We start from the raw sequence: 23,070 nt of genomic DNA, 5'->3' as shown, positions 1-23,070 counted from the left end.
TTTTTGTACTAACCTTGTACTTGATAAGAAACTCCTTTTTTAGTTTCTTCTAAAATCATCAGCAGTGTGATGTTTACCTCTTCATGGAAACTCTTTGCTGTGTACCTGCACTCATAAACAAGTGGTGGAATTTAAGAAAGCGGGAACAGCTGGTCTATTTTTTCTTGCTGTTTTTATTTTCATTCTGCCTGTCTGTATGTTACAAGATATATTCTTTTAAGGTTTTTTCCAGGGGTACAGACTCACATATCACTGTGTTGTTTTGAGATCAGTGCTGCCAGTTTGGTACACAGTGTGCTTTTTTAGCCTTTCACAGGCAAAATACCCCTGCAGATGAGAAGTGGGAGAGATAGAGGCAGGGCAGGTGTCGCAGTATATTTGTGCTTCCAAATATACTGTGTCTCCATTCTTTTTCAAAGCCAAATAGCAAAGATTGAGTTAGTTTTGGAATTAGCATTTCTCCTTATTAGCTGGGGGTGGAGATCCTAGTTCTAGATTTTATTCCTTATTTTGTGAAAATTGCTACTGGGTTCCTAAGCAAACTGTGTGTGGAAAGCATGTTCTGCATTTTTGCAGAGAGCATGAGAGTCCATACACATACCTGAAATTCAGGAAGCTATTGGATCTTCTGCAAACTTGAAATGCAAGTAATTTCTATGGAAAGGAGGAGTAAAGCAAATCCATATTTCTGCTCTAGATATCCCAAAGAACTTGGGGTGTTCAAGGCTGTATTTCTACTCATACTTCGTAGTCATTTGCAGTATTACAATCTTCTAAGATGTAAATCCTTTTTTTTTTTCTTTAATGTTTGCTGGTTTTAAGGCTCATAGGCAAACTGTCTTTCCTTAGCTATGCTTTAGGGTTAGAGATCTACACAAAAGCTTTTCAAAACTGCTTGGTTAAGTTTTGCTGATCTGAATGTTGCTTTTTGCCAGTGATATGCAAAAAGAGGGACTGTAATTTAGAGGTATCAGGAGGTGCTTATTCTGTACTGAGAGTCATTTAACAATCTGGTTTGTCAGTGCTGAATCTTTTCTCATCTGTTTAACTATCTCAGAGGTCAGACTTTGAGCAAAGCACAATGACCTTTAACAGTATGTCTGATTAAAAGAAAAAAAAAAGTGGTTTTTTAACAGCTTTTAAATGGAAAAATTCAAACAGTATAGACTTTGTAAAAATAAATCTATTTTTCCTTTTCACATGCCTTATGAGAAATGAAGCAACTCATACCAAAAGTTTGATGACATTTTTATTTTTTCATTGTCTCCATTTGCTTTTGTTTAATGTTCTTATTCTTGCTAATGTTCTAGTCCTCTGAGACATATTATAGTTACTCTGCGTTGTTGAGTGCTCTTGACTGTGATGTACCTTTCAAAGTGTTTCTAACAATGTGCTTTCACACCTATGTAAGTCAAAGTAATATCTTCAGTGTTGTCCTTTGTTTTAGCCAAATTTATGGAAGTTGATTTCTTAGGTTGTTCCTCTTCAGGGAGACTAAGCTAGCAGATAATGGAACAAAATGTGTGTGTGTCTGTGTGGGAAAAGAAATGCTTAGGTTTTACCCACTGGAGGAAAGGTTTTACCCACTGAAGGAGAGGGTTTATATTTTTTTAAAGGAACTTTTAAAACATTTTGATCAGATTTTTTTTTTAATGCCTCAATAAAATCTTAAAACAGAAGGAGGTAAATCTTAGTTCTGATTACGTTACATCTAAATTTGGCACGCAAATTGACTGCAATTGAATATGAATTTGGGTGAGTTGGAAACTGTCAAATTCAGGTACTGACTAGGAATTTAGCTACTGAACACAGAGCAGTTCCTTACTGTTCATGCAGTATGGGTGTATGTTTGATTTAAAGCTATTTGCAACCTGTCTGATCCTCAGGATGATGGCAGAGATATTTTGCCCTTCTTCCTGTCCCAAAGACTGTGTGCCCCAGAAATTCTGCTACTATGCTGTTTGAAGATGAACATATTCTGTCTAGGTATCTTCAGCTTTCACCTAGGCTGAAATATAAGTGGAAAATGATGAAACATTTGTATCCATTTCCTTGTTAATGCCCCACTCTTGTCTTTATTTCTTACAAGTAAATTTCTTAGAACTCTGTCATGTTGCATATTGAATGAAATCACAGTTGCTAAGCCAGAGATGAGTACAAATTCCAGATAAATCTCTCTCTTTGTCTCAGTGATTACATATTTTCTTTTTTTTTTTTGAAAAAAAAAGTAATTTTTTTTTTTTGCAAAAATACAGTGTAATCATCAGTATTTTTTCCCTGCATTTTTGTTTTTGTATGTGAAATACAAATCTAAGGCAGCCTCCACAGATTTGGCTGCAGGTAACTGTTTAATGCAATTATTTCCATTATTCTTGTCTCTGTTTCTAACAGCTGTTTTTAAATGCTAACAATAAAGTGGCAGACAAGAGTGAGAAAGACCTTACCAACAAATTACTGACAGAAATGAATGAGGACCAGGTACCTACCTAAATTGTATTTTGCTTCAGTTGAAGTCAAGACACAATCACAGGAAAATTGATTCCTGTGCTTCACCTTAATCATCCTCCTTAAGCCTTCTGCAGCAAGATAAACTTTTGATGCTGCAGAGATCAGCATTTCCTGTCTCTGGAAAATGATTTTTCTGAATAACAGATTGAGTTCAGCCTATGTTTTATTCATCTGCTTCAAACTGCAGATATTGGCAATAGAATGAGCATCAGTTATGCTTTTTTTAAGGAAAAGGTGAAGCACATGAATGAGAGCCAAATTAATTTTCTCAAACTGGTGGTGATTCTTTTTCCCCTCCTTTTCCTCTTTTTTGCTCTTTGTCTCAGCACTGTGGTGTTTTGGATTCTGGGGCCTTGTTTGTGAATCTCAATGGTTTTGTGTTTGGTGTCCTGGTTCTTAGCTTGTCATCAAGAACAGATGTTCACAAAACAATGGACAGGCTGAATCAGGGAGGTAGGAATAGCCTGTTGCTTTGCTTTTCCCAAATACTGTGGAAAGTTACAAATGCCAGCTTTTGTATAAATTTTATAGTAGAATTATTTGTTCTGATTAAAAATGTAAAAAAAAAAGCTGAATACAAGGGATGGTTATTTACAAATTGTGATTTTTAACTAATAGCTCTGGCTTTTTTGGACACAGCACAATGCTCTAACCGCATGTAAATGTTTCTTCACATCTAATAATCTGATTCTTGACATTTCACTTTCAAAATATGTCTGAGGTGCACATCATATTTCAGAGATGATGAAACAGTATGTTTGTTTGTACATTGTTGCTAATTAGGTTTACTGATGGATGCAAAAAGTGCTCCAACATTTTTGTTCTTAAAACCATCACAGAAATATCAATAGAAACAAGAATTTTAGAAAAAAAAACTCAAAAGGTTACTTAAATTGGAGAGAGAGGTGTTGAATCAATGCACTGAGGCTATGGGTGAGGCAGCCACCTAACTGTGCTGGTGTGACTTATCTCTTAGATTTTGGGGGTGTGTCTGTGCTGCATTGGTTTGCAGGGCCTTGGATGGAGAATAAGTCACTTTATATGAACTGCAGATGCTGATTTTCCAGCAGCACACACACTGCAAGACATTTCCTAATTGTTTTCCTCCCTCCCTCTTGAGGTTGTCCATTAGACGCATGAGGAAAACTTGTTTGTCCATCAGAATATTTGAGGTGCGGTTTGTGTTGCGAATGCTTCTCTCCTCTTGAAGTCTGTGGTTAGTTGTCTACTGTGATGTAATTCCTTGTAGGCTGTGGGGTTTGAAATTTTGGCTGGTGGGGAGATGATTTTTGAAGCATGTTAGCAAACTCTTGGTTTCCCTCCTGGCAGGAGGGCATAGCACAGATTTTGGAGCTGAACTGTCTTTGCATGTGTTATATGACTTCTGTACCTGCTCCTTTCAGGTGTTTCAGGGACACCTGGACTCCTTGGCAGTGTCAACCATTCAAGCCCTCACAGCAGTAATGCACAAATCTCCAGCTGCAAAGGTAACAGTGTCTATGCACAGGGCTGTTTGCAGCTTCTTCATCTTGTTTCCAGTTATACCTTGATGGATCTTGCTAATGGAAATGAGCAGATTGTGCTCACACATTCATGCCAGATAGGAATAGCTGATTAGCATTTCTTATCCCTTTATATGTGTCTAATGGCTGAACACTGAGCCATCTTTCTACCAAAACTGGAAGATCTGAGTATGCTGGCAGTTGGAACCATTGTAAAGAAAGGACATTGTTACTTGTCTCATGGATATATGGGGTAGACTTAGTGGGTATTTGGAGGAATTTTTCAGGCAGCTGTTTGTATTGTAGTTTTATAAGGCTTTAAAGCAAGCCAAGACTGTATTGCTGCCAGATGGTGATTATGCTATTGCCCTGTGCCCTTCCCTGGTAGTTATTCTTGTCATTTGGTAAATGGATAGGTTGTGGTTAGTTTGTGATTATGACTGGAAGCTGAGCCCATGGAAAAACAGTATATTTATTCCTGGGTTGCTGAGTTAATTAAATTCAACCCTTGGCTGAATGATTCCCTGGACTTGGCACAGGTAAAGGGATGTGACTGTCCACTGGAGGATAAAGGAGGAGTGGGAATCATTAATTTTTTTGCTACTTGCAGTACAGCCTAAGGGAGAGACAACAGGATCTATTATGCTCCTCCAGAGCTTTACTGAAGGTGTTTATTTCTCCACTGACTCAGGAAAGCCTGGGAAGAGTTGTGTGTTGGAGATGGGGCCTAGCTGGGATTCACAGAGAAGTCAGAGTTTTCAATTGTACTTCTACTGCAATATGTGTATTTTTTCTTTTCATGTTTACCTAAGTAGTCACCTCACTTCTGCTGAAAGATTTATTCTTTTAAAAAAGTCATTTCAACACAAACTAGAGCCAGGAGAAGAGTATCCATTCCATATGATGTGTTAGCTGTTTAATAATTGAACCATAAATGGATACTACCATTTGAACTTTGCTGGTTGATTTTTTTTCTTGTAAAATCAGTTAGTTTTCAGGAAAACTTCTGTGGAACATTTCTCTAATTTTTTAAAGTTTTTAGGATAGGTGGTTTTTAATCTGCTCTATGAAAGTTTTTTACTGAAACATTAATATTTGAATACTTCTGTGTTTCAGTGTAAACATTTCAAGCTATAGTGTGCACTAAAAAGATGAAAAACTAAGCTCTTTATTCATTGTGATATTATTAACATTTGGATTATACCAAAGTAGTTATATTCTTTTATAGGTAATTAATAAAATAGAACTTTGAACTGTTATTTATCTGTGTGCTCCAGTGAAATGCTTCTCATCTGCAGCATTCTAGAGACATAGATTGAACAGGTTATCAAAAATAGATTTCTAACCTGTAATTATTACATTCTAATTATTATGTGTCTAATATTGCATTAAACTGTCTAAATTAAAAGTTGCTTGTCTACCTGCTGCAGTAGACAAGCAGTTTTTGTGCATTTTACTTGTTAGTGAGATGGGAATTTTTATCCTCAGGAGGTCTTCAAGGAGAGGATTGGGTATGCACACATATATGAGGTACTGAAATCACTGGGTCAGCCGTCACGGGAATTGCTGGAGGAACTCATGAATATGGTGAGCTGTGCTTGCTTTGAAGCAGAAATCTTTCATCTTTCAACAGTACTTCTGGCCCTGTCTTATTGTGTTTCATGTCCGAGTTCCCTACTGTTTTTCAGGCTGTTGAAGGTGACCACATGGCTGTTGGGATACTAGGCATTAGTAATGTCCAGCCCTTATTGCTGCTGATCCAGTGGCTTCCAGAACTAGAATCCCACGAGCTGCAGATTTTCATCTCCAATTGGTTGAGGCGAATCTGCTGCATTGACAGGCAGAGCCGTGCCACGTGCGTCAACGCAAACATGGTCATCCGCATCATCGAGACCCTCAATTCCCACTCGGTGCTCCACTGCACCTGTGCAGAGAACCTGATTGCCCTGCTGGGCTCCTTGGGGAGCCAGTCCATGGGCTCAGAAGAGCTGCTGCAGCTGGTGCGGCTGCTGCGGCCGGAGGAGCCGCGGGGCGCGCACCCGTACGTGGTGCCGGTGATGCGCGCGCTGCTGGCCATGGCGCGCAAGCAGGGCCTGGCCAGCGCCCTGCAGTACTTCAACCTGCACCACAGCATGGCCGGCATCGCCCTGCCCGCCATCCACAGGTGGCCGGGCTCCGCCTTCTCCTTCAACGCCTGGCTCTGCCTCGACCAGGACCGGGTGGACCCCGGCACGACGGGCAAAAGCGGCAAGAGGAAGCAGCTGTACAGGTACAGTTACTGCTACAGCCCGCAGGGGTGGGCCATCTGTGCCCTGTGGCGTTTGGTACCGTGACATGTGCTGCTTCTGCTTAATTTCATTGAAGGCATTACTTAGTGCTTGGTCTGGAAAAGGGAGAGTTTTCATCGGTCGCCACAGCCAAGTTCTGTTACAGAACTTCAGTGTGGTTTCTCTGTTGTAATGTCTTGTCATCTGCAGTTTCAACATCCATAACTCCAAATTGTGGGAAGGTTCATGGCTTAAACAAAACAAGATTAAAAACCAAAACCTAATCCCTCCAACCTCCCACCCAAAACCAGAACAAGCTTTCACACAGTTTGTTGTAAAGGTCATAAAGTCTGGATTTGTGTAAGTGCGCAAGTGAGAAGGCACCTTCATGGTGCTTAAATAGTGCATGTTGACATGAATGCTTCTTGATGTAATTTAACTTCTTAGGTACTAATAGAAGCAAACAAAGTGTCTTTTGGGGTTTTCTTGGTTTTTTTAGTTTTTTTTTAATAAGAGAAGTAACAGTCACATAGTAAATATTGCACCACCACCAAACAACTTGAGTAGATTTTCTTCTTAATGAGTGTATTGTTAGGTGGTAGTTTTGATGAAGCAAGTCCTTGATTGTATGTCTTTTGTAGTTTTTTTACAGGAAGTGGTATGGGGTTTGAAGCCTTTATTACATGCTCGGGGCAATTGGTGGTTGCAGTGTGCACAAAGAGGGAATATGCAACAGTGATGCTGCCTGACCATTGTTTTTTTGACTCTCTCTGGGTAAGATTTGATACTGACAAACACTTTGTTTAGGATTGTATTGTTGGCTCCAAAGTCAAAATTGGTTTTTTGATCATTTAACAAATAGTCTGTTTTATAATATTGCAGTAATTCATTGCATAAGAGCAGTTTTAATCTCAAATAATGCAAGCGATTTTCACATAAATTAGTTATCAATTGAGCTAACTTATGCATGTGTGTTAGGCATTTTTGTTGATTAAGTTTGTTACAGCATTAGAGGTTTTTATATTAAATTAAAACAGGCATAGATGGCTGTGGTACTGTTTCTGCCTTACTTTTTTCTATTCCCATGATTAAGAACTGATGTGCATTACTATGAAAGAGCTGTATCTTTCTCTTCCAAAACCTGTTTTTATGTAAACATTACATTTACTACTTTGAAATAGAATCAGCAGGTGTTCTTGTTATATTCTTGTTGATGGTTTGGATTTATTTTCTTAAATGCTTTCCTCCAGCTTAGTAGAGATAAAGTTAAATAGTTTCATATAGTAATTTCACTGCTCTTAATAATGACTTAATTATTTTTTATTGCAGCACAACATAACTATTGTCCATGTGCCTGGAAAGAGGCCCTTTGGTCAGAGCCTTGTGTATATCTATGTCAATGGACAGCAGAAGGTCTCTGCCCCACTTCGATTCCCTGCTATGAATGAAGTAAGTTCCCTTCTGAGCCATTGCCTGGTAGGATGAGCTCTCATCCAACAGTGAGTCTTCAGACTGCTGCTAGTAATGTTCAGCCATGGATACTCTCCAGAATTATCCTTTTGGAGTGTAACTAACCATTAAGTAATTATTGTTTAGTCATCTCTGTTTAAAAATAAAAACGTCTACCAGGTGGCATTGATTAAATAGTGGGGTTTTCCTCAAAATAATTGCCTGAGTATATTGACATAATTTATGATGACATCATCATAAGTGGCAGCTCTACCAGTAGGATTGATGTAACAGTACTCAATGGAGAATATTCCCTGTTATTTTCATGTATTTTTACTGGGTTTTTTGAATGTTTCCTTAATGTGCTATTCCTTATTCCTTTAGTAACTGAATAAGCACTTTATGTACAGTTCATCTAACCATTTTGAATGTATACACGTTTAACAATACACTAGCCATCAAAATGAGTGTATGTCATGTGTAATTTCCTCTGTAAGCTTTGTTCCTTCATTTTGGGAAATAAATTTATATTAAACTGGGCTATAAGACCCAACATTCTTCCCTCTTTTTTAAGTTCTAATTTGATATTTGTTAAGTCTGTTGAGAAAACAATTAAGTTGGATGCTGTAATGGTAAAATCAGTATAAAACTTATAAATGAGAGGAAGTGTAGTTTTCATTTCAAGATAAAACTCTGGATTTTGGCCCATCTGTAGAATAAACATTATAAATCTCAAGGTAACCAGAAATAGGGCAAGTAATCTTACCATGAGAGCATCTGTTTGAGTGGACTAAGTGATACGAGAAATGTGCAGTAGCAGGAATACTGGGCTAGTATTTTGGAATATAATCCAGAAGAGGAGTATTTACAGAGGGGTATCAGGAGCTGGCCCTCCTGCTGTGCTCCTGCCAGAGGTCATGCAGCACTTGAAGTAATGCTGCAAATTGCTCTTAGTTGGAAAAAGGGTGTTCTTTCTGATTATGAGAAGTATATGCTCTGGTTTTTGGCCTACTGTGATGGATTGCTTGGCAGAACTTGTTGCTTGGGGTTTCATTTATTTTGTTCAGATTTGCTAGATGCAGTCTTCAGATTTAAAGCAGAGATTTACAGTATGTGTTTTGTTTTCTTTCTTCCATGTATGACTCTCCAGTCTTTCACTTCTTGCTGCATCGGTTCAGCTGGTCAAAGAACAACAACTCCTCCTCCCTCTCAGATTCCAGATCCCCCTTTTTCCTCCCCAGTCATGCCCCACCGGACATCGCTTGGGGGCATTCTCGCTCCAGGAGCTTGGGGTGGGGTGCTTGGAAAACCAGAGTTCATCACCAAAATGATCTCAGCAGGGACTCAGGACAGTGAATGGGGGTGTCCAACATCTTTGGAGGGCCAACTTGGATCAGTTATTATCTTTCATGAAGCACTGCAACCTTCTCAGGTGAAAGCATTATATTTAGCAGGTGAGTGGTGATTGTACTGGTTTTAGCAAAGTAAAAGGAATGAGTTATGAACAAGACCACACTAAGCTTTGCTTTACACAGACACATAATGAAGAACTTACAATCCAGAAGAACTGCAGAACTGACCTAAGTGAGAGGGCTTTAAAGCAAATAAGCTTAACATTTAATAAGTATGTTATGAAGTTTGATTTTAAAATGTTACATTTCCATAAGCTCATCTGTTTATCATATGAGCACACCTGTAAAATTAAACATTAGGGAATAATTGCACTTGTAAATTTCTGAATTTTTGCTACCCTTTGCTCACATGTGTTTACAGTTGAGACTCTTTAAAAGTATTGCCCTTATTTGTTAGGCTACTTAAAGGTGATTTATGCTTAAGGATTCTTCCATAAGAATCAATAATTAAGTGGTCATTTTGAAGAAAATACTCTGAAAGCTATGTGGTACAGTTCAAAGTGTGAAAGGTATTAAGTTGCACAATGACTCAAAGTTGTTACAGATTGGCATTAAAACACTTGCATCATTTAAAGGAAGTATTTTGTATTGCTAAACAAAACTATCTTGAAGGTTACTCATTTTCTGGGCATTTAGGCTTGATGACAGAGATTAGTGACAAATGTGAGATAGGTGTTTGTACAGACAAACATGAGAGCTGCTTGAAGGTAAAAAAACACCTCTTTGTGCAGTTTAGCATTTCGTGTAGGATGTGTTCCTTTTTAAGCAGACCCTCTGAAATGAATGATTTAAGTCATAGAAACTCTACTTGAAAGCATGTCTCAAATAGATATGGTTCAGACTGTCCTATTTGTTCTTCCAACAAGTTTGGTAGTATAACATTTGTAAAGGGCAACATTAATAACCACTGGACTCTTAAAAATAGGTCATATGATTTTATATACTTTTTTTTTAATAGGTCCAAACTGTTTAACTCCATGGAAGTCTCAAGAAGCTGAAGTAGCAGACCTCCCCAGTAAGGTGCTGCTTCATTATACACCAAAGGTATGAAACAGGACATAATTTCTCTTTGACTACACAGCATGCATTGCTTTCAGTGTTTGCACTGTGGCTTTTATGGGAAGATAAGGAACAGTGAGAGCTTTCTTAAATTGTAGTCTTGTGCAGACATAGTAGGTTTGCAAAAGGATGGAATTATCTTGTACAATAGAGAATGTCAAATCTAAAATGGCATGTGTTATATTCTAGGGGTTTCATGTTGTTTAAATACTTTAATATCAACACATTGGCACAAAATCTTGTGTTCAAGCAGTTGTAGATGCCTGATGATATCATGGCTTCTTTATGTGTTTAACAGGCCTGCAGAAACCCTATTTGCCTTGACCTGTCTGCAAATCTTTTACATGGAAGACTAACTGGAAACAAAGTAGTGAATTGGGACATCAAGGTAAATGTGTTGTGAAGAGGCAGAACCTGATGCAAAAATAACAGTGGTTGTGTGTTCATCTAACTTTCAGAATGCTGGAAGTTATTATCATAATGTAAATTATATTTAACAGATGCATCATGTTTTTATACTAAGAATTCATGGGCTAACACTGTAGCTGAAGTAGTGTTGCCTTTACATGACATTTATTGAGAACTTATGAGTGCCACTGCATTTACTGTCACAGTACATGACGATATTTTGTGGCAGCTGACAATTCTTCATAATAATGTTGGATGCATGTTGTGTATCAAGAGCATTTTTTCATCTCTAGGGAATTCTGTCATGGTTTTCTTGCTGTCATAAACTTTGAGTTAGATGAAGATTAGTAGGGTTTAGTTAATACTTGGGACTTGTCAGTAGAATACCACATTTTTTCATCTTGAGGAAAATGTATGCACTGTAAATAAGATCTGCCTTTTTTTCCAAGAACTGTGAACAATTGACTGTACTGGCAAACTGATTAATAAGGAAATATTGCTGGAGCTACACCCTACATATCCACTGTGCATATCTCTACAACCACTTGCTGAGACTAATGTTAAGAAAATGCAGACACTTGTTAGTTAATCTTGCTATGATATGAATAGTTCTAAAATTTGTCCTCTTTACACCAGCTCCACAGTATTTGTCTCTGGACCAAGCTGGGAAAATGAGTGGGTGTCTCTGACTAGCTTGCTAAAACCCTGATTTTGAAATTATTTGAAGTGGTTGTGAATCACTTCTAGAAATCTTGTGTTTGGAATATATTATACCTTACCACAAGAAGCATTGTTTGAACAACAGAATCCAGAATCAATTAAATTGGAAACATCCTCTGAGGTCATCAAGTCCAACCTGTGACCAAACACCATCTTGTTAACCAGACTGTGGCACTAAGTGCCAAATCCAGTCTGTCCTTAAACACCGCCAGGGGCTGTCTTGTGCTATCTCCACTTGTGAGAAGGAGGGGAAAAAGGGGGACTTGGGAGATTTGAATTTTAAGGAGAGGCTTAGAATTGATGTATGTGTAGAGTTATTTAAAAAAATTTGTATTATTTGATTGCCTGAAGTTGAAATGTTGCAGGAAGATGATTAAAACAGAGATGTGTATAGTCTTCGTCTTATCTTACTGCTTGCTGCAGCTTAGAAATCAGAGAGATGTTTTTTCCTGTTTTTCAAGTATATTTAGCAGAAGATTCTTCTTAAGATTTTGTGTCCTTCAGTTTTCAGTGTTTATATGGGGGAGGAGGAAGGAAATGTACAAAATGTACTTTCAGAACAAGAGCTGACAGGATGGCCCATGTGTAAGTGGCCTGTGAGACATTCTGATTGGTTTGTGAGTACTCCTGTATGCAGAGTAAATTTTTGCTATAGTGGAAGGGATTTTATTTATGGTGATTATGCTGTTTATCCTGCCTTTTCCCTTGATTCAGGATATGATCAACTGTATTGGTGGAATGAACGTGCTGTTTCCATTGCTGGAGCAGATCAGTTTTCTTGGTGCACAGATGCCTGAGAAGTCTGAAGGAGAAGCTCTGCCTCCAGAACTTGTAACTCCTGTAGAGGGTGACTGGGTGGTGTTTTCATCCCCAAAGGCATCAGGTAGGAAAGTGAAGCTGAAGTGACCTAATTTTTGAGTTTGATTTTACAAGTCCTTTTGTGAATGACAGAAGTCTGTTTATTATGTGCTGAATTTTCCAGAGCATCTATGTAAAGCTGAAAGGCTCTTTCTGTTCCTAGATACCTGACATGGATACTGAGTACCAGGAGTTCAGTACTATATAAAAAATAATATAACATATTTCAAGTATAGATATATTTAATAGCATTATTTTTCTTTTCATTATTTACTGTTACAGGTGCCAAGGTATGACATTGTTTTAATTTCTATTCTGATTATTTTGAGAAATTGTTTGATGTAAACTTACTGATATCAACAGGAGAAGCTTTCCTACAGCTTGAAAGCTGGGTCACACAGGCATGTGGGGACAGCAGCATCAGAACTGCACTATTTAGCCTTTAGCCAAACTTATATTTTCCTAATAAAATATTCAGGCTCCTACCTCTTCCACACATAGTCACATTTTGGATTAAAATAAAAAGAAACTGAAAAGATGCTTTAAGATTAGATTTTTTTAAAGCTTTGCTAATATTGAGAATTAACTTTGACCTTAACAAAAACCACTGAGAAAGTAGACCTTGCAAGGCAGAACGCTACTTTTTTACACAGATGAAATGGTGGAGAACAGTGAAAATAATAGAACTTCTCTGTCTCTAATTTTTTGCATACCGTGGCTAGGAAGTGTCAGTTTGCAGCTACAGAGGGAAAATAATTGAGCATTTGCAAAAGATTGTAACAAAGACGTTTGTATACAGTCGTGGATGAAGCAACTGAAGTCAGGACTGGGATCGCTTTGCTCTGAAGGGGCATGGATTGGCTATGATTCTGCACAGGAAAAAATCTAGAGACAGGAAAAAATCTAGGCTACAGCTAAGGAACAGGAGTTCAGAAGTTCAGGAAGTAGTGAGGAATATAGACAGTTGATTTTACTTTTTCCCCTCTATTTTTATGCAGTGATCCAATGATAAACCATAAGACTTTTGCTACTGTTGTTCTGTTCTGCAGAAGCACGTCTAGAGAAGAACATAGTTGCAACTTTCATCTTGATGATAAAACATTTTATTCAGGGACATCATGTTAATCAAGAAAATCTCATTCACTCCCATGGAGTTGCCACTCTAGGAGCCTTGTTACAGAAGGTGAGCAAACTTGAGAAACATCATTTAGTAATGAATTTTGTGGATGAGGTTCTGATTTTGAAGCATAGCCAGAACGCCACAGTCTTTAAAGGCCTCCTTAGTAAGAATTTTATTTCTTGTGTTTCTAAAAGCAAAAAGGTGTGAGAAGTTGGTCTTTATCTGCAAAGTGAAATATAATGTTTCATTTTCTGTAATGTTCTGTTTTTTGATATAGCTATTTTGTTGTTTGGTTATTCAAATGAGACTACTTTTGTGTTTATTTTATTGCTTTAATGGAGCAGACATTGCTGTAGAAGATAAAATAAACTTGAACTTCTGTTTTTTAAAATAAAATTTTATTAGGACATTCCGTATTTTGAGTGCTGACACCTGTTATTATTTTGCAAGGTGCCAAGCATCTTAATGGATGTGAATGTCCTGATGGCTGTACAGTTGCTGATAGAACAAGTCTCAGTAGAAAAGAACATGCAGCTTTTGCAACAGATGTATCACCACTTGCTTTTTGACTTCAGCATCTGGAACAGTGGTGACTTTCCCTTCAGAATCGGTGAGCTCTTGGCCTGAGGCAACTGTGTGAATGCACAGGACTCTTCACATGACACAAATCTTTATCTTGGTTCTAAAAGAAACCTTTATGTTGTAGGACATATACAGTATCTTTCTACAATCATCAAGGACAGTAGAAGGCTCTTCAGAAAGAAGTATGGTGTGCAGTTTCTTCTAGACACACTCAGGATTTATTATGGGTATGAATTTTACTACTTCTGACTCCTCATTTATTTTATGTGGCTCTTGGGGATTTTTGCCATCATTCTAAAATTAATAAATAAAACCACAGGTTGGATTTTGTTGGTTGATTTTGTTTACAAAATTGCATTAATTTTTTCCCATTTGACTTACTACTTTGCCTTGCCTTGCCTTGAATTTTTATGCTAAGATTATGTAAAGTTTTTCAGTGACATTAGGAGTGCTTGTAGAAGTAATTACAACTACAAAATTGTAGGACTTGTGTTAAACAATGCAAATTAAGTCATAGATCATTACCATTATACAAAGTTTAGCATTTTAAGTTCTTTTAAATGCTTGTAGAATTTTGAAGTAGGACTTCTTTAGAAATTTAAAATTGTAACCTTTCAGTGCTGATGATTTATATCTGCTTATGAATATAATTATGTGTTTGAGGAAGATTGGCTAGAGACTTTGCTGTTTCCTGTGGGAGGTGGGAACCTGCAATCCTGACCTACATCCAGATCAGTACAAGTCTGCATTTCAGGGCTTGGATAGACTTGCAAAGTCTGATCTAATTATCACTGTTCAGTTGCTTGAGTTCAGTAAAAATGGAACACTTGTGCACGATGCCTGGGTAAATGAAAAATTACCAAACTGGCACCATCAAATTGCTATTAATGAGCCAGGAAGAGCGTCCTTAGGTTGTCTTTCTGGTCTGTTGGCAAGCAGGACTGGCTGTAAAGACGGCGATTTGGCTCCTGATGACCTGAGGACAATACGGACATCCCTGTATGGACTGATCAAATATTTTCTGAGCAAAGGTGGAACACATGAAGAAATTCAGAGCATTGTAGGATACATAGCTGCCACCAGTGATGAGGAGCAGGTATGCAACATGGCATAAATTAACAGTTTAAACTGGACATGTTTTGGTTTTGCATCTTGGCATTTAGAAATCTTGCCTTGTTTTCTTAAAAGAAGGGTGAACAAAGAAGAAAATGACCACGAACAAAAGTTAACTGATGTGTGGTTCTGTTTAGATGTAGGTAAGATAAGGATGTGCCATTAGAAAAATTATCTTAGTTTACAAAACCAAATGAATTGATTTTCAGCCTACCAGGAATTGGGATGTAGTTTCTATTTTATAGCATCAGCAGCACTTGATCTTGCTTTGTGTCCATGCTTAATGTGATAAGGTATTCTATAGAGAGAAAAAATGTATTAAAAGTTGTTTAAAGGCACTAATACTGAGCAACAAACTGTCTATTAACCAGCAAAAGTAAAACTTAAAAGCCAAGAAAATTTTCCTAAAACAAAGCATGAAATCTAAATGAAGTGGGTATTAATTTGGTTGTTTTAATTTTGTAGCTCTGCGGAATTCTGGATGTTCTCTTCAGCCTACTTCATTCCAGTCCAACCCCAGACCAGCTTTTTTTATTGCTCTTTGAACCAGGGAATGCTGATATTCTTTATGCTCTGTTACTGCATCAAAGATACTCTGACAGGCTTAGAGAACTTGTGTTCAAGGTAATGAATTGAATGATATGTTCCTAAATTAATCAATTGAACATAAATTTGTGTTTTCCATTGGTCTGGCAGAAGTGTATGTAATTACAAAGATACTAATCATCCAAGTTTGCTTTTTTCTTTTCTCTTATGTTAGCTAGATGGCATTGTCACAAAGGAATTAGTGTTCTCTTAAAATAAAGTGTTGGGATCTTTAAAAAAACTATCCATGTTGTTTGAGTTAGTTTATCAAATAAACTCTAAAAACTGTGGACCAGCATGTTATATCATACACAAGTTTGAGAGATAAGGATGCTTTTTTGTGCTCAATTTGCATTTGTGTCTACTGTTCCTTACAGATTGTGGAAGAGATGCTGAAATGTACCAAAGTTTATGAGCGGAGCAAGCACCGGATGAGGCTCAGAGAAGTGGGGTACTCTGGGCTGGGACTCCTTCTGAATGAATCCCCAGTTACTGTTTCTCTTATTAAAAACCTTCTTAACCAAGTCCTGTATGCAGGTAATTGGCAAGTGCTATATCTGACATTAGTACACTTCTGCTGCTCAGAGGCCAACATCTCTGGTTTTTGTTGAGGAAAACCAGAGGTGTTACTTGTAGAGCTGTTCTGCTCAAAGTTCCCATTAGTCTCAGCTAACATTTTCTTAGTTAGCTGAAGTTTGTTCCTTTTACTATCCCTGGATGCAGTCATAACTTCCAAGGCAATTTTTAAATATTTATCTGTTACATTGTCTAGTATGGTATTGCTTATGGTGGCTTTTTTTCTTTTTTCCCTACAGATCCTGCTGTCAATTATAAAGATCTCCTAGCTGTAGTGTATCTGGCTCATAGATCAGATATAAACATGAGAGTGATTATCTGCAGAAGGGTTAGTTGTCTTCTTTAGAACTGCAATACTGTCCTTCAAGCCTATTAACTGTACAGTGTGATAACTAAATTATTTCTTTGAAATACAGTGGCGGTATTTGTTGTTACTGTTTTCTTTAGCAGTGATTTATTTTAAGAATTAGACCCATCTGTCACTTACTGTTGAATTTTGTGTACTCAAGAACTTTAAAAAGCCAAAACAAAAAGTGGAGCTTCTATCATGATTCTCAAATAGCTTGTATTTTCTGCAAGTTTGAGATAGTAGGCTCCTTGAATTACTGAGTTTTCTCAAAGCTTGTATCACTGGAATTAGTACTGAATGGTAACTGTGAGACACCATATAGTCAAATAAAATCTCCCAAAATGAAGAAGTGAAACTATAATGTATACTATCAGTAAGCTATTAATACTGTAATTTTATTAATAGTTCCCAATCAAGTATATTTTCCAATTTAGATTTTTTTAGACTATAGGGGAATGGGATTATTTATCGAGATAACTGGCTTTTGGAGGAATTGTTGCAGAAGAGTTGCTGAAATATGGCAACTTACCAATATGGTTTTATAGCTTCTTTTCTCCCCTACTCTTGAGAATTTTTAACTTTTTGTTTTCTTTTTTCTCAACTATATTTTTTTATGAGGAAAAATTACTTTGTGGCTGGTTTGCTTATTATTAGCAGAATATGGCTCTTTATATAAGGTTGTAAGAAAAGAAGTTGAAAGATTGTAAAATGTTTAGTTGAAAAGACAGATGGATGCAGTTACAAGCTAAAATTAATGTGTAGGTATGGGATATCTTCTATCCTTAGATTTTGCACCTTTTGCATTCCCAATTGGATGCAGCACAAGAGATTTCTCAGCAGCTGGGCTGGCAGGACACTTTGGTTAGACTGTTCCTGAAAGAAAACTCAGAGGTCCAGATTGGCTTTAAGGAGAACAGGACTGATTCCTCCAGGGAAGAGGATAAAAAGCCTCCTACTGAAGAGCTACAGAAACATCAAGCTGATAAAACAGAGAGAGATAAAGCTGGCAGCTTTGCATCAGTTAATGGTCTCTTTGATCAGTGGAGTTTAGAAGACAACAAATCCCTGGAGGTCCCTGCCCATTTCTCTGTTAAGCCGCTGGAAGATGCATCCACAGCAGAGATGTCTTTCGGTTCGGAGGGCCGAGAAGAACTGTGGCACAGTAATCCTTCACATCTGAGTTTGGATTTGTCCAGTGTTGACTCTTATGAACTGGCTGATGTTGGGAATCAGATGACAGACAGCCAGCCCAGCACTCCCTCACCCACAGAGAGCACAAAGCCCTTCTCTGGGCAGCCTGACAAAGAGCTGGGTGTTACAAATGATGTGGGCTTGGCTGCTGAGCTTTCTCTCTTTGAAAACCAAGGAGTAAGTAACTATGGGACTGGTTTCTCCAACTGTTGGAAATTTCATTTTGTTCTTTCAATCTCCCTAATGAATCATTATTAGTTTTATTTGTCTCTCCTATCATCCAACAGGAAAGTGAACAAAATGGCTCTTTTATAGTGGATAGGGGTACTTCCTTTTGTAATGTATCTTCTTTTTTGATTGTCCATTTGGGGTAGCTTTGGTGTTTAAAAAAAAAAGAACAAAAAAGCAAATAAATAAGGCAACCTCCCAATCATAAGAAACCACAAAAAATACCTGCAAACTCTTCTCCCTCTATATTTAAACATCCTTTATCATCCAGAGGAGGTATGGAGCAGACTTGCTGTGAAAATATCAAGGCTGGCTAAAAGGCAGTTTGTTTTACATCATACAAACAAGCTACAGTCTCTTATATTTTTGTTTTCCTGAGCTTTTCAATTTGACTTTAGAGTCCAGTTGAAGACTGCAGAGTTTCAAATGTTGAAACATGTAAGCATAAGGGCTGTGATGAATAAGAAATGTTTTGAAGGTTTTTCTATACTAGAAGGGCTTTAAATATTTCACTTCTTTTGTAGGGGAGCGATAATGAACTCATACAGTTACTCACAGACATCCTACTGTGTATAATGTGGAAAGGTATTGAAAAATCTGATGATGATGCTTGGATTGAGAGAGGACAGGTGTTCTCTGCTCTCACCAAACTGGGGATGTCTAACGAGTTGCTGCGGCCTTCTGATGAAATAAAACTCAAGTGAGTGTGCAGTTCATCCCTTTTGTGGATAAACAGAAATGAGGGACATGAGTGAAGCTGGGAAGGGGTGGGTGGTTTCCAACAATATGTACTTTTCTCTACTGTCTCTTCACATACTGTCAGAAATACATTCCTGTACCTGTTTAGGAGGTGTGTCTTGAGGCCAGAAGGTTTTAAAACTCTCACTGTTTTCATGAGTCTCTCAATCGCTTTTATCTCATTGGCTTATCAAGAAGATGGCAGTTATGTAACTGCAGACTAAGAGATTCAATTAAATGCTTAATTGGATTTTTTAAAAGCCACTTACACTCGGAACATGTAATACTTACTTTGGGATTTCGTTTTCCATGCAGCTTGCTGGAGAAGATGTTGGAATGGTCAGTCACTGATAACAGAGATTCAAAAGCTCTCCCTACACATGCTGAAAATGCCTTCAAGCTCTTGCTAATTGTACAAGGTTTCCTGCAGGCAGAAGGACTAATTAATTCAAATTTATGGACAGAAAAGGTACAGTAACTGCATAATGGAAGTACTGTATATGGGCTGAAATGGTAACAAGAAAGTTGTTGGTTTGGAAACTGTCGCCCTTCTAGTCATATTAAACCACAGATATTACAGAGTAAGGATTTATAGTAGAATGGATTAGAGTGCCCTTTCATGAATAAAAAATGTGAATATTTACCACAGGGAATATAGTAAATTTTGCAAATTAAGTAGGCATGTAAGTAGTACTCTTTACTGAGAATCCAGGTTTCTTCAGACTGGAGAAATATTTAGAAAATGTAAAAGCTAATGGAACAGCAGCAGTTGTAGCCTGAGTAGATTTTGCACTGTTCATCAGCATTTATGACTCTCTGAGCATCCTGAATGAAAGACCAGCCAAAACTCTGCCCTTGGTTGCAAGTTGGGAAATGTCACTTCTGGGTTTTGACCTATATTAGAGTTTCAACAGGTACAGTTTATCTCAACATTTATGTAATCTCTGGCACTGGTCATGCTTCCTTCACAGTCTGAGTTGGCATTGCTTTTCAGTTTTTCTAAGCAAAAAAAGAGAGATATTATTTGGAAGCCATCATTATTTCTCTAGAAATCCTTAAAAATACTTTGTAAGACTACTTGCTTTAAGAAAAAAGTATAATGTCAAGAGTCATTAACACAGTAACTCCAATGCTGTGTTAGAGAGTATGTCAAGGTGTATTAGTTTTAAACAAACACATCTGGATAGCAAAATGTGCCATTTGTCTTGGGAATACCCACCTTTCACAAGGCTTGTGTCACTTTTGCTATCTAAATACTGACAGAAAGAAGTGCCTCCTAAAGTGGAGTCTTTTAAATTTTCTAAGGATATGGCATTTACTGGAGTTAACTTATAGGAAAAGCAGTAAGCATATATATACTCTCTCTCTTCCTGTACGCACACACAGATAGATAGATATATATATATATATATATATGCACACTTTATTTAGGGGAGATACTTGACTTAATGTACTGGGCTGGGTAGATTTTTGTGGTCAGGAATTTCTTTAAATTACTGGTTTAACTGCAGTGTTCTCAGATGTTTTTCTGGGTTTGGTTAAGTTACAAATGTGAACACAGCCTCTTCTTCAGCTCTTTGAAATTATTGTGTCTCCAGCTAGAGTAGTTATTGTTACTTTTATTCCAGTTTATTTTATTTATTTTAATGTTATGCTTATTTTCTGTTTCTGTAATAGCTCTTGGAAGAACTAGTGACTCTCATGGATAGTCTGTCAGTCTGGTACTCTGCTGGCCTAGAAGCAATTAGGCTTTCACAGGTGCAAGTCCAGCTCCTCCTTGGATTTATTGCACAAGACAACTTACAGGTTTGTTGCAAATTCTTGCAAGTGGTACTTGAGTTTTAAGGGCACATTTGATGTAACTGTTGTGGTTTTTGGGAGAGCTGCTCACACCAGTGAGCAGACCTGTGGCAGTCCCTCATCCCTCTATTGGGAAGATGTTTTATTGGCTCTTCGCTTTTGCAGGTTTACTCTACAGTCCTGCCAGTGTGCACCTGTGGAACACAAGAAGGAGGTAGAGGGCTTCTGTTTGAGGATGGGAATATGCAGGCAGGAGTGGCAGGAAAAAGATGGGTGCTCAAGGAAGATCACACTCATTTTTTGCTGTCTGTTTTTGTAGGTCTGTGCTATGGCAGCAGCCAAACTAAACACCCTCCTTCAGACCAAAGTAATTGAGAGCCAGCCTGAAGCATGCTACCTCCTGGGGAAGTTGGAAGGCATTTTGAGTAGGTCAATTGAAGAGAAGACAGAAACTTACTCATTTTTGATTCCCCTTGTTCGGACATTGGTATCCAAGGTTTATGAACTTCTCTTTATGAACCTGCACCTTCCTTCACTGCCTCCTACCAATGGCAGCCCATCTTTCTTTGAGGACTTTCAAGAATACTGCAGATCTGATGAGTGGCAAGTTTATATTGACAAATATGTAAGTCGTAAATTCTTTTTGTATCATTTGCTCCCTCTTTTCAGCCATGAAAGCAGAGGAACCCATTCAGAAATTACATGGTACTTTTTATTTTGTTTTGATGGAACCAGATTATTCCAAATATGAAGCAATATGAAGAGAATTCATTCCGTCATGATAATGAGCAAATGGCACTTTATTGGAAAGATTGTTATGAAGCATTTATGGTGAACATGCACAAGCGAGACCGGGAAAGAGGAGAAAGTAAGCTTAAATTTCAGGTAAGGTTTTCAGTGAGTGTGAGGTTCTCTTAAAAGAACTCTCTTGAGAGCTGCCTTCTAAAAGATGGAGAAAATTCATTTCAGGATGATCCAGTTCAAGTAACTGTAAACAGGTTAATTAAATTAAGATTTTATGGGCAGTGGAACTATATGCACTTCTAGGATATACTTACTAATTCTGCTCTATTAACAGTCCTACATGCAATCAAAGAGATTTCAGTACAGTAGGTCTTCCTTTTCATCAGCAAGGTAGAAATATCCTCATCCATAAGCTGCATCCTCTTTGATTTGTGTTTTGAATTATTAAAACCTGATTTCCATTATGAGCTGTTTCTTTGGGATTTTTTTAAACTATATTTTAATACAATTAAAGCATTTACAGCAGTGAACATTTCTTACTTAATGTGTGGAAAAATTGCTTCTAAACGGACCTTTCTATATAAGGTCCAGATTGAGTTTTAGCATTAGAGCTAACTTGTAATTTCAGGCAATACCATAGTGAAGTTACATGTCTCTTTGCTTTTTTAAGAACAAAACTTGTAGGTCTATTTTATTCAAATAGCCAAAGGAAAAATACCATTAGAGTCGCATTCAAGAATACAGAATTTAAGAAAAATCCTACCTATTGTAATAGAGTTTCTAATACTGACTGCTTTTCTGATGATGAAAATTGCTTTAGTCTGGATTCAGCATTGATTATACTTTCTTCACATCTTTAAATCAAAGTCTGGCACTATTTCTTCTAGGTCTAAGCTTTTTAAAATTTCTCTCCTAAGTATTACCTTAAAATTTCAGAATGTTTTATCGCTAAGCCTTTTCCGTTTCTTCTTGTTTTCTGAGAATTCTTGGGAAGCTGTTTTCCAAGGTCAGAGTAAACTCAGTGCTGGATCTATTTGCACTGGTGTTTCAGGAGCACTTTGTGGAGCCGTTCAGCAGGAAGGCTCGGCAGGAGAACCTGCGATACAACAGCATGCTCAAACAGCTGAGCAGCCAGCACACGGCCACGCTGAGGCAGTGGAGAGCAGCCCAGCTGTACTTGTTCTCTGAGCGTGGGCCTTGGGCTGAAAGGTGAGACCGGACTTCCTAGACTGCGTGTGATTCTTAAAAGGGGTTTGCTCACTGTTTCATGTGGTTAAAACCAGGTCAGACTGACTGCAGTAACCATGCTTGAGGTGTACAGTCTTGAGTGACAGGACAAGGGGAAATGCCTCAAGTCATGCCAGGGAATGTTCTTATTACAAAGTAATTTTGGGGTGATTGTGGTGATGGTAGTTTGTCAGTTGGACTTGATGCTCTTGAGCATCTCTTCCAACCTTGCTAATTCTGTGAAAATAAATACTGTTTACAAAATAAAGAATGATGGTCAGAGCTGCAATATGAAACAAAAGCAATAGCTGCATTTAATCTTTTATTTTTTACAATGTACTACTGGATGACCAGTATTTTTCTAAATATGTACTCTTTTGTAATCAGTTCTTTCCTGTAGGTCTTTATTCAGATTGTTTTTATGAATATTCTTGTTTTCCTAGGAAACAGCGTCCTGTTCACTGGAAACTTTCAAATGTGGAAAATTTTTCACGTATGAGACTAAAACTAGTGCAGAATTACAACTTCAACTCTCATCAGGATGCTAGTGACCTGAGAGATAATTTAGGTATAAAGTGGTATTTGCTATCTCACTTGCGTTCTTACCAAAGAAAGATACCCACTTTCCTCTTTG

General features: G+C 37.7%; 1 protein-coding gene across 8 annotated transcripts in view; it reads left to right on the top strand.

Moving 5' to 3' along the window:
• The window catches only part of NBEAL1 (neurobeachin like 1), an 80,145-nt gene that overhangs the window by 30,224 nt on the left and 26,851 nt on the right, over window positions 1-23,070 (top strand). For 6 of the 8 annotated variants that reach the window (XR_013183022.1, XM_077181330.1, XM_077181333.1 and 3 more), the window contains exons 11-35: window positions 2,392-2,478; window positions 3,912-3,995; window positions 5,499-5,597; window positions 5,699-6,279; window positions 6,919-7,051; window positions 7,607-7,726; window positions 8,877-9,180; window positions 10,097-10,182; window positions 10,496-10,585; window positions 12,040-12,208; window positions 13,233-13,366; window positions 13,754-13,913; window positions 14,010-14,112; window positions 14,825-14,981; window positions 15,464-15,622; window positions 15,961-16,120; window positions 16,399-16,487; window positions 17,295-17,876; window positions 18,452-18,627; window positions 18,981-19,134; window positions 20,343-20,471; window positions 20,785-21,090; window positions 21,201-21,350; window positions 22,261-22,418; window positions 22,880-23,004. Coding sequence is in view for 7 of the 8 variants with exons in the window: in XM_077181330.1 (XP_077037445.1) it covers window positions 2,392-2,478; window positions 3,912-3,995; window positions 5,499-5,597; window positions 5,699-6,279; window positions 6,919-7,051; window positions 7,607-7,726; window positions 8,877-9,180; window positions 10,097-10,182; window positions 10,496-10,585; window positions 12,040-12,208; window positions 13,233-13,366; window positions 13,754-13,913; window positions 14,010-14,112; window positions 14,825-14,981; window positions 15,464-15,622; window positions 15,961-16,120; window positions 16,399-16,487; window positions 17,295-17,876; window positions 18,452-18,627; window positions 18,981-19,134; window positions 20,343-20,471; window positions 20,785-21,090; window positions 21,201-21,350; window positions 22,261-22,418; window positions 22,880-23,004 (4,495 nt within the window). In the remaining variant the exon portion in view is untranslated. The remainder of the gene's footprint in view (window positions 1-2,391; window positions 2,479-3,911; window positions 3,996-5,498; window positions 5,598-5,698; window positions 6,280-6,918; window positions 7,052-7,606; window positions 7,727-8,876; window positions 9,181-10,096; window positions 10,183-10,495; window positions 10,586-12,039; window positions 12,209-13,232; window positions 13,367-13,753; window positions 13,914-14,009; window positions 14,113-14,824; window positions 14,982-15,463; window positions 15,623-15,960; window positions 16,121-16,398; window positions 16,488-17,294; window positions 17,877-18,451; window positions 18,628-18,980; window positions 19,135-20,342; window positions 20,472-20,784; window positions 21,091-21,200; window positions 21,351-22,260; window positions 22,419-22,879; window positions 23,005-23,070) is intronic. The other 2 variants (XM_077181335.1, XM_077181332.1) reach the window with 1 other exon arrangement.

Source organism: Agelaius phoeniceus, chromosome 7 (assembly GCF_051311805.1).
Source record: "Agelaius phoeniceus isolate bAgePho1 chromosome 7, bAgePho1.hap1, whole genome shotgun sequence".
NCBI classification, from domain to species: Eukaryota; Metazoa; Chordata; class Aves; order Passeriformes; family Icteridae; genus Agelaius; species Agelaius phoeniceus.
This window is presented reverse-complemented; position numbering and strand designations above follow the sequence as displayed.